Genomic DNA, 12,011 nt, shown 5'->3' on the forward strand with positions numbered 1-12,011 from the left:
TGGGGAGTGTTAGGGTCAGATGGAGGATTGGGGTGCTGAGCAAGCTACAGGCTTGTGGATGTGAGGGTGCAGGAGTTTGGGTTGGGGTGTGTAAGGAGCTCAGGACAGGGAGGTTAGGAGTATGATGGGCTCAGGACATGGATTTGCAGTGTGTGGATGGTGCAGGAGTGTTGTGGCAGAAGATTGAGGATGTGGGGGTGCAGGAGTTTGATGGATGGTTTGGTGACCGCAGGAATAGAAGATCTTAATACTGTAACACATTTATGAATTAAAATTCCTTTTAGGTCACTTTTTACGGAGTTTTAAGTCTTTCTCTGGGGAAACAAACTAATGAAATTATCTGTGTATTTTCAGATTAGCCATTGGCAGCATTTTTTTACCTGTTCCATCAGATACAATTTAATGAAAAAAATACATTTCATGGCAGAGATACAACTTTTCACTAGGAGCTTTTTTTATCTGCTTGGCAGTGTTGTCTGTTGTAATATTTTCCCATATTAATTCATAATTTATATGGCTGTTCTCAATAAACTTAGCAGAAATTTAGTAACCTTCTGGGGATAATGGATGGGAGGAAGTTGAAAACTAATTCTAACTATAGGATATGCACTAGTATAGGATAGTTTGCCAGCACTTATTTTATAAATTATTTATTCCAGGTGCTTATGATTTCTGTATATCTGTGTTTCATGAACTATAGCTTGCATTTAGCAATTGGTGTGATCTGTTGTGATATTCATTGTTAGAGTCCGCTGATCACCATGCCTAATGCAGGAAACTCAATATCAGAAGTAATACTTGTTAAAATGCTACTTCAGTGAAAGATGTGGGAGAAAAACGTTGCTCTTTGGCAGGCAATATACGTAACTCAGCTTTCCAGCTTGTATGCATTTGTCAGACACCTTTAATATGTAGATGTACCTATCTAAGCATTGTCCCACTGGCAATCTGTAGGATTACCTCTGTTGCCTAGGTAATTAATATTTTAATGTTTGCTTATGAAGCTCCTATATTTAAAGGCTATTGTGATAAAATCCATCTCCAAAGTTCATTAATTACTTAAATTCTTTGTTTATTCAATTTATATTTGGTGAACACTACCACTGTTAGATGTTTCTAAATAAGTCAGAGGTTTATAGTCGGTGTGCACATAAATATGTATGCAATGAGTACATCTCATCCAAAGCATTTACAATGAATGCATATTTAGCATTTGACTGAGTAATGTATGAAGTGACATCACACACACGCGCGCGCGCACACACACACACACACACATGGACCATGTTTAAAAGAGTTGGTCATGAGTTGGTCATTATGTACATTAAATTCAGTATGTAAAAACTGGATACCCAATATTTATCTACTTGTACTATAGACAGAATGTAAAATAAATCATGGATGTGTATTATACATTTTTATGGCACTACAAAAACATATCTCACATTAACATTACTCACATTAAGGAACTAATGAACATTTTTTGAAAGACTAAAATGTCCACTTGATTGATACGTGTTTTCCCTTATGCCATTTTCAGGATGGCTACTGGGCAGATCGTGCTTGTGAAAAGAAACTTGCATACATCTGTAAAAGGAAACCTTTGGCAGATACTAGTGTAGAAGAAGAAATCAATGAGCCAGACTGTCATAAAGTAAGTACAAAATACATTGTGTAAGTTGAATAAGCACGGAACAATTGAGACATAAAATAAAAAAAAAATAGATTACTGCGAGGATTAGGGTGGAAAGCCAAAAACTGGTTTGTGTTGGATTCACCGACATATGGCGCTTCTAGCCTTCATAATGTGGAGAACATACGGGATACCAGGAAGTATACATAGATCTAGTTTCGGCTGCCCTTTTGGCCCTTGTTTGCAAACCTGTAGCTCCTATAGATGATCACTTTCCTGACGTGGAACCAAGTTCTCCTGGCAGGACTGAGCTTGAAGTTTATTGAGTTGAAGTGATGCTATTCAGAGGCAGTGGAAGAGAGGTGAACATCGACTTATCAAGAAATGTTTTTAACAAGTCATTCTATGTTACCTCTTGTTTCATGAAGCAATATGTTATGGAAAGATGTTGCTCTTAGTTAAAAATATTATAAAACATTTATCAACAACTTTGTGTAGCCTACACATGATTCAGAGATGTAAAGTATCTAGCTTTGTTACAGTCAGAGTAGTTTTTATTTATTTACATTTTTATTACTTCATAGCTTATAATTGATAGTTTTATATATGTGTATTATCCATTTAACATCCAAGTTCTTCTGGGTCTTGTGTGGTTCTGAAGACTCGTGATGCTTTTGTGTTGAACTAGCTCAAAATTCTAATAGAAAATTCCACGTTACTTGTTCAGTACACAGACCTCAGGCAGTTTTACTGTTGGATAAGCAAACAAAGAAAAGATAGCCTGAGCATGGCACTGGCCCAGTTTTTATTTTTAAGATTTCTTTAATGTCATTTACAAAAGAGATGTCCTTATCAGAAAAATCAAGTCAGCATCTGACTGCTGAATAAACACTCCCATGTTCTACTTATTTCAAGAAAATATTTTGATAACTTATTTTCCATCTGCTTGTTGTTCACATTCTGACCCCTTTATTCTGACTGTTTTTAGCTGTCTCATGGTTTACCAGTAACTTTATGTTCTAAATGATTTTTAATACAGAGTATACATCTCACTTTTCCAGCAAGTTTGTGTAATTGCATAATATTTATTTTCACAGGGCTGGAAGAGATACGGCTTTCATTGTTACATGATTTCAAGTATATTTGCATCCTTTTCTGAAGCAAATCAAACCTGTTTAGAGAACCAGGCTTACCTAGCTACTGTTGAAAACAGGTATGGAAAAGGCTGCTCTTCTGCAGACTTTATAGGATCTTACAAGGCTCAAAATCCTAAAATAGTCTAAACCATAAAAATAAAATGCCTGATGTTGAACAATGTCAGAGTTGGGTTTGACGTACAAAATTAGAACGAAATATTAGAACCTCTCAAAATATGTGTGTAGGTGAGTAGGTGCCCAAATCCAAAGGTGTGGGTCAGCCCACTATAAAGATGGGTGCTATGAAATTTGATTTCACAATTGTAAAGGGCCTTCAAAACAAATTAGTCCCTCATTTACACCAGTGCAACCCTATTCCTATCAGTGCAGTTGCACAGGTATGTGAGATTAGTATTTCTTAAACAATTCAGTTGCTGATGAACAAAAAACAATTGCATTTGATCTCCCTGAGTTGTGTTGGTTCTGTAGAGTTTACAGAAGTAAAAAAAGCTGGAAAAAACTATTTTTGTTCTTAAATGAATTGCTAAGGCTTTGAATGCCATATAGGAAGCAGATCTGGCAAATGAGAAGGTGCTATTTTTACGTAGTTACTTTTTCTGGAACAGAGCTGACTTTCAAAAAGGTCACATTGGCTTTTCTGCTGGTCGAGCAGACACCAAGAGAACCCCCAAAGACTACAAAATCAGATGATTGGAGATATCTGGAGGGTATATGAGAGGCAACAAGTGTGTGGGGGGAGCAGGTTGCTCCCCATCTATATCAGAGGCAGTAGAGGAAGGGTTAGTGAAGGCTGCTGCGAAGCAGCCTCTGCCTGTAGTGGGCTGAGGCTTGGCACAGAAAGAGGCTGCTCAGGAAGCAGCACCTGTTCAGTTGCCGAGGCTGGCTGTGTACAAGGGCTGCTCTGGCAGCAGCCCCTGGCTGCTGGACTCAGTGTGAGCCAGGACCGGGCAGTCCTAGCTTGCGCTGGTCAGGGATGCTGTGTTGCTGCATTTTAAATGTAGTAAGAGCCTAGTGGCTCTTACTACTTTTAAAATGCAGAGATGTAGTGTGGGTGGCTCCCGGAGCTGGCATGAGCCTCGACTACACAATTGTATTGACTACGTGATTAGCCAGATAACCACAATTTAACATCCTTAGGTATTTGGCCAGGTTTATTGTCAAATGAAGTATAGTAATAGTTGTCCACAGACTCTACCAAACCACTGTTACCCAAAAAATTCCCACTGGAGACCACCCAGGGTTACACTAGTATGAATTTATTGATTGAGGAATTAACACTCCGCTATATGCGCTATATGGCTGCCACTAAAGGCTTAGACTAAAAGGGAACCAGTTATCTCTCTCACACACCTTCATTCATTCACACACATTCATTCCTGTCCTCAGACACTCACACACATACACAGGCCAATGGGTTGTAGAAGGTGCCAAGCATGTAGATTCTGGAGGGTCTCTGCTGATTGTGGCTGGGGTGTTGTTCAGGAAAGAAACTGGAAGAGGAACTTCTTAGAGAATTTCTGCCATATGCTTTCTCCTTTTATTGTCTTTGTACCACCCCTCTGACTCTTTCACATTTGTCCCCAGAGAGCATGCCCAGACTTCCCTTGATCCAGCAGAGCACCAGCATGTCCTTAATTGGTTTGATGACTCATCATCTGACTCCATGTGCTCAGCCGTGCAGTTTCTAATCCCAAACACACAATAGTCTCCACTCACACATTCATATCTCAGGGGAGAATGCAATTTAGAGCAAGTTACAAGCAGAGTGGATGAAAGTTACAAAAAGGATCAGAGTTGTAAGGTTTAACAAAGAGTACAATGAATTTCAGAGTTTAAAAGGCAATGCAACTCTATTACAAAGCTTCAGATAATCATTCACAAATTATCAGTAATTAAGTGATTTAGAAGACAACTGCTCCCTCCTCCCCTTCATCCCCCTAACAATGCAGTCAGCAGGAGGTTTTTGTCAGTCTCTAAATCATGTGTTGGCAGGACCTTTCAGTTTAGTGTATTTCCAGAAAATCCATGTGTAAAATCAAGTAATAGTTCGGGCGGAGACTTTTATGCAACAACCACTATGTATATGTACACACTGATAGTGGACCAGCTCAGTCAAGGGCAAGATTTTCCATTGCCCCATAGTCTAGAAAAATCAACTCCCTTCAGGGGCATTTTTATACATGTGTGCAAACAAATTACACATCAGTTTTAGCATTTCAGGTTGCTCTGACACTACCTTACTATGTACACGGTAGTTCAATCAGAACATTTCTATCCATCATGCTGTCATTTTAGGCCTTGTCCTGAAGTTGGGTCAGTATGTCCCTGTTATCTAAGGAGTGTGTATTGATTCCAAGATGTTTCTTAACGAGGTGTTCTGTTACCATCCCTCTGGAATGTGCTTATGGCCTGAGCATAGTACCAATTAGGTATGAGTGTATCTGCAATACCAGCCCTGCTTGTGCCAAATTCTGAGCAGTCTCTGCCTCTTGCTCACTAGCTTTGCTTTATATTAGGAAAGTCTTGACCACTGTTACCTAGGCCTCATACCAGGCCTATGGCTTAAATTTCAGGCCCTCATCCTTACTCCACAGGTAATCCCATGTCAATTCATTAATTACACTGGGCACTCTCCCTCTTTTCTCATCCAGGTCCTCCAGACAACACATTGCTGGGACCTTACTGTCTACCCCATTCTTGTAGCACAGTTAAGGTGCTTTCTAAGAAAGGTCGGTGGGCTCCTTTCCATAGCAGTCATAGGAGCTCCACTCTCTCTCCCTCTGTTCAAATCCCTTAGGCTGTGTCCAGACTCAGGGTTTTTTTCGAAAAAAGTAGCCTTTTTTCGAAAAAACTTCACCTGCGTCTAGACTGCAGCCGCGTTCTTTCGAAATTAAATCGAAAGAACACGGCTTTTCTTTCGACGGCGGTAAACCTAATTCCACGAGGAAGAACGCCTTTTTTCAAAAGTTCTCTTTTGAAAAAAGGCATTCTTGAAAGCAAACAGGGCTTTTTAGAAAGAGCATCCAGACTCACTCGCTGCTTTCTTTCAAAAAAGCGGCTTGCTTTTTCGAAAGTTCCGCGTGCAGTCTAGACGCTCTCTTTCGAAAGAGGCTTGCAGTCTAGACATAGCCTTAGTGAACATCTCCTTTTTAAGCCTTTTCCCAAGCCATTTGTCAGGTCACTGTATACCTTCCCTATGGAGTACCTGCATTGGACATCCATCACAAGGCTGTGCCAGCAATTAGGTTGACTGCCTCCCCACAAGTCCCCACAGATTCCCAAATATCCCCTATGGTCCCCTTTTATATAATTCAGAACAAATCTGCATCACAAACGCCATCCTCCTTGAATAATTTAGGTGCCCTACATTGTGAAATTGCCAACCCTCTTATGTCTCCAATGAATATGACCACCACCCTGTTCATATCCTCCTTACTTTGTCCACCCAGGTGGTGTCCCATGACCCTGCCAGACCCCGTGTTAATGCATGTCCAACCATATACTTTTATGAGGTCGTTAGAATGCGATCACCTCACCAGAAACTATCAAGTTAAAGCCGCCGCATGGATATGGATAACCATTTAGCCCACTGATGACTGGAATAGGTTGGAGGCAATTGAAGCTTGTTGAAGATGCCAGTTGACAGATTGCCAATGACACTATTTATCACAGCACCTGCTCCTCTGTAGTGGGCCATTTGGTGACTGACTTTCCCATCCGTTTAATTGCATGAATTCATTAAAACTTGTCTCATAGCTCCATCATATGATCTGAGCCAGCTGATCTCCATGCTACATTGACAACCATCCTGCCCCAGGTCCCACAGCACTATCAGCATCTGCTCAGGTTCTTGGCTGGCTCCTAGTGAAAATGAGGGAAAGCATATGCCACATGAGTATCAAGCCCAATAATGATAAAGTAATCATTATTTTCCTGGAGCTGATTTGAGGATCAAGCTCTGGGGGAAAAACCTGCAAATTCTGTTTAGGCTGTTGTGTGTGGCACTGCCACACTGACCTCAATTCATTCCTGTAGAATCATTTTCTTTACCACTTAGGCCATCCATGACCATGAATTCAAAATAATTATGTATGTTTGTTTGATGTCAAATTGGCCCTTGTCCCATAAAGAGGATCCTAAAACATGAGCAAGCTAACCAAAAAGTTCATTTCTATCTGAAAGTCCCTTGCAGTTGAACCAAACACAATGTATTTTACATGAGGAGATGCACAATATCCAGTATTACATGTTGGAGGAACACAGGGAGGGTAGAGTGTGGGAAGTCAGAACCTAGTTATATTTAGTCAGTGGACCCTTTAGAATTTCTCATATTTGTTTCTGTTGTGTTACCAGGACTGTATACAAATTCTAGATGGCATAGCTTGTGTTTTCTTATGTGTGTACAAGTGAATTACACATTGCTGGTAGAACTTTAATACAAATAATGAACAGCAAAGTAATCTGGTCTTGGAATAATAACAACATATGCAAAATGTTTTTAGATGCTTTGACTTTGCAAAACTACCATCTCTACTGTATTTTCAATGAGCCTTCTAAGTATTGTTGTCTTTTAAGTGTAGTTGACTTTTATTTCTACATCTTCCCAGCCCTAAAGCCCTACATTTATACGTGGACAAAATTATAGAATACAAGAACTGGAAGGGTCCTTGAGAGATCATGAAGTCTAGTCCCCTGCCCGGACCAAGCATGGCCTAGCTCTTCCCTGGCAGGTGTCTGTCTAATCTGCTCTTAAATATCTCCAGAGATGGAGATACCACAACCTCTCTAGGCAATTTATTCCAGTGTTTAACCACCCTAATAGTTAGGAAGTTTTTCCTAATGTCCAAACTAAACCTCCCTTGCTGCAGTTTAAGCCCATTGCTTCTTATCCTATCATCAGAGAACAAGTAGAACAATTTTGCCGCCTCCTCCCTATGATACCTTTTTAGATACTTGAAAACCACTATCATGTCCCCTCTGAGTCATCTCTTTTCCAAATTAAACTAATCCAATTCCTTCAGCCTTGCCTCATAGCTCATGTTTTCTAGATCTTTAATCATTTTTGTTGCTCTCCTCTGGGCCCTCTCCAATTTCTCCACATCTTTCTTGAAATGTGGAGCCCAGAACTAGACACAATACTCCAACTGAGGCCTAATCAGCACAAAGTACAGTAAAAGAATGACTTCTCGTGTCTTACTGACAACACTTCTGTTAAGTCACACTGTTGACTCATAGTTAGCTTGTGTTCCACTATGACTCCTAAATCACTTTCAGCAGTACTCCTTCCTACACAGTCACTTCCCATTCTGTATGTATGAAATGGAGTGTTCCTTCCTAAATGGAGTACTTTCCATTTGTCCTTATTAAATTTCATCCTGTTTACCACAGATGATTTCTCCAGTTTGTCTAGATCATTTTGAATTATGACCCTATCCTCCAGAGCAGTTGCAACCCCTCCCAGCTTGGTATCATCTACAAACATAATAAGCGAACTCTCTATGTCATAATCTAAATCGTTGCTGAAGATATTGAACAGAACTGGTCCCAAAACAGACCCCTGCAGAACTGCACTTGATATGCCTTTCCAGCATGACTATGAACCATTAACCGTTCTTAGAGAGTAGTTATTATCCAGCCAGTTATGCACCCACCTTATAGTAGCCCTATCTAAGTTGTATTTGCCTAGTTGATTGATAAGAAGTTCATGTGAGAACATATCAAATGCCTTACTAAATCTAGGTATACCACATCCAACGCTTCTCTCTTATCCACAAAATTTGTTATCCTATCAAAGAAAGCTATCAAATTGATTTGACATGATTTGTTCTTTACAAATCCATTCTGGCTGTTACCTATCACTTTATTTTCTTCCAGAAGTTTGCAGATGAATTCCTTAATTACCTGCTTCATTATCTTTCCTGACGCAAAAGTTAAACTAACTGGTCTGTAGTTTCCTGGGTTGTTCTTATTTCCCTTTTTATAGATGGGCACTATATTTGCCCTTTTCTAGTCTTCTGGAATCTCTTGCAACTTCGATGATTTTTCAAAGATGATAGCTAAAGGTTCAGATACCTCCTCTATCTTCTCCTTTTGTATTCTAGGATGCATTTCATCAGGCCGTGATGACTTATAGATGTTAATTAATGGATTTGATGCTTAATTCATAGATTGGTTAATAGATTAATGGTTCTTAATTAATAGATTTGATTTTCATGATGGTTAGCTGAAATAATGAATTTTAGTTTCTACCAATCCACCTTAAACGCAATTACTTTTGTTTATATCTCACTGTAGTATGGCAGATTCTTAGTGTATGTCTGAACTATATATTCCTCTTTCGAAAGAGGGATGTAAATTAGACATATTGCAATTGCAAATGAAGCTGAGATTTGAACGAGGTTTACAGGATCTTTTGAAAAAGGCATTTCTTTTCGAAAGAACCACGTCTAGACTGCGGTTTCACTTTCGAAATAGCATTTTTTGAACAAATGCTGTGATGCAATTATGCAAATCAAGTGTGGGAAATTCAAATCCCGGCTTCATTTGCAATTTCAATATGTCTAATTTATATCCCTCTTTCGAAAGAGGAATGTAGTCTAGATATAGCCTAAATCTGCATTAGATACTTGTGGTTCTTTTAACACCAAACTGTCTTGCATATAGGACCAGATTGTTTAAAATATAGACCTACTGTGCGTTCTCAAGAATTAAGATTATATTCCACCAAGATCACATGAGGTGCCCTCTTTCGTTTCTCTTGTTCCCACAAATTCAGTGCTCCTGCATGTAATTTTCTTTACAGAAAGAAAGGGGTGAGAGAAACTATAAATTCAGAAGTGAATAATTCCACTTTATTTTGATGTTTTGTACAAATAAGTATGTTTAAACCACACATTGAATGACTCTTCAGTAATAATGACATACTATGTACAAATATTGGATTAACACTGATTTCACTATTGTCGTCTTTTCTTGCAGATATGAACTAGCTTATCTAACTAGTCTGACAGGGCTGAGGCCTGAAAAATATTTTTGGATCGGTCTTTCAAATATAGAGGAAAAGGGAACTTTCAAGTGGACCAATGGTGAAGCAGTTTTATTCACGCACTGGAATTCAGAAATGCCAGGTATATGCAGTATTACAGTATGGGCTGGAGAGTAATTAATTTCCTTAACAAAACTTCTATATCTTTTACTGGATGGGACAGCAGTTGGCGGTTCTCAGATGCTTCTTTGGTAAAGGGTTTAATTGTCGGAATTTGTTTTTGCTACTTAGATGGGAATGGTGTAAGTGATCTGTATGCCTCCTTTATGTTAGCTTGCTAGTTACGGTGGAAAAGGTGCAAATAGAAATTGTATTTGCCCGTGTTATGGGAAAGACTGAGTTGTTTATAGGGGGGCTAGAATGATATGGAGTACATGGTGGCTTAAACAGAATGCTAGCTGGGAAATAGAGTGTATGGGTGAGGGTGAGGTCTTGTGGTATAATTGACCGCATCATAATAAGGATATTGCCTTATGAACATGAAGAGAGGGAAGAGCATTTTCGCAGGCAGGCTTGCAAACCTAGTGAGGAGGGCTTTAAATTTGGTTCATTGGAGGATGGTGACCTAAGCCCTGAGATAAGTGGGGAAGTGGGATACCAGGAAGAAACACAAGGAGGAAAGTGCCACAGAGGAGGACTCCTGATCCATACACAGAATGCAGGGAAATCAGCTAGTTATTTAAGGTGTCTGTACATGAATGCAAGAAGCCTGGGAAACCAGCAGGAAGAATTAGAAGTCCTGACACAGTCAAAGAACTATGATTTGATTGGAATAACAAAAAAAGGTATTATTGTACACAAATAGGGCTTTCTCGAAAGAGAGCATCCAGATTGTCTGGATGGTCTCTTTCAAAAAAGCAGATCACTTTTTTGAAAGTCTTGTGGCTGTCTAGATGATCTCTTTCAAAAGAGGCTTTTTTGAAAGAGGTTTGTAGTCTTAGATGTACCCTAAGAGAGCAGTATGATTGTTTAGAGCTCCAGTATATACAGGGAGAAAAGCCTGTTGAGAGTCTTTGGGTTAAGTTTAGAGGCAGGAGCAACAGAGGTGATGTTGTGGTTGGTGTCTCTATAGACCACCGGATCAGGTGGATGAGGTAGATGAGGCTTTCTTCAGACAACTAACAGAAACTTTCAGATCACAGGCCCTGGTTTTAATGAGGGACTTTATTCATCCTAACATCTGTTGGGAGACCAATACAGCAGTACACAGAAGTTTTTGGAGAATGCTGGGTACAACTTCCTTGTACCTATGCTATTGCTCACAAATAGGGAGGAATTAGTAGGGGAAGTAGATGTGGGTGGCAATCTGGGAAGCAGTGATCATGAGATTGGTTGATTTCAGGATCCTGAAAAAAGGAGAGCTGCAAAATACACGCTATGAACTTCAGAAGGGCACACTTTCACTCCCTCAGAGAACTGATGGGCAGGATCCCCTGGGATGCTAACATGAAGGGGAAAGGAGTCCAGGACAGCTGGCAGCATTTTAAAGAAGCCTTATGGAAGGCACAGGAACAAACTGTCCCAATGCACAGTAAGAAAAGCAAATATGGTAGGCAACCAGATAGGCTTACCGGGGAAATCCTTGGTGATCGTAAACACAAAAAGGAAGCTTACAAGAAGTGGAAACTTGGAGTGTGTGTGTGTGTGTGTGTGTGTGTGTATAAATCTATCTCAAGCATGGAGGGGTGTAATCAGGAAGGCCAAAGCACAACTGGAATTGCAGCTAGCAAGCGATGATAGCAATAAGAGTGTGGTCAAGGAAGGTATGGGACCCTTACTGGAAGTGGGTACATCTAGTCTACACACTTCTTTTGAAAGAAGCTTTTTTGAAAAAATCTTTCTTTCAAAAGAGATTGTCTAGACAGGCACAACTTTTTCGAAAAAGTGATCTGTGTTTTAGAAAGAGGGCACCCAGACAAAATCTGGATGCTCTCTTTCAAAAAAGCCCTGTTTGCAATCAAGAATGCCTTTTTTTCATAAATTATACAAGGCATGTGGGCCACAAAGGTCTAGACACTGCAGTCATTAAAAGAGATCAAAACTGGGATCAGTTAAAACTGAGAACATAGCACCAAAAATGTAGGGCTCTCCCACTGGAATTCAGAGGAAAACTGTAGTTGTGAGAGAAAAGAAGGTTGTGAAGCTACTAGGGCCAGCCATTAAATGAAACAGGATG

At 39.8% G+C, this 12,011-nt stretch overlaps 1 protein-coding gene across 2 annotated transcripts in view; it reads left to right on the forward strand.

Moving 5' to 3' along the window:
- LOC102444982 (macrophage mannose receptor 1-like) overlaps positions 1-12,011 on the forward strand; it is a 112,391-nt gene that overhangs the window by 42,141 nt on the left and 58,239 nt on the right. For both annotated transcript variants that reach the window (XM_006119498.5, XM_006119499.5), the window contains 3 exons: positions 1,541-1,654; positions 2,731-2,846; positions 9,769-9,917. In XM_006119498.5, coding sequence (XP_006119560.3) covers positions 1,541-1,654; positions 2,731-2,846; positions 9,769-9,917 — 379 coding nt within the window. The remainder of the gene's footprint in view (positions 1-1,540; positions 1,655-2,730; positions 2,847-9,768; positions 9,918-12,011) is intronic.

This window comes from Pelodiscus sinensis, chromosome 2, assembly GCF_052426305.1.
Source record: "Pelodiscus sinensis isolate ZL-2025 chromosome 2, ASM5242630v1, whole genome shotgun sequence".
Lineage (NCBI taxonomy): Eukaryota > Metazoa > Chordata > Testudines > Trionychidae > Pelodiscus > Pelodiscus sinensis.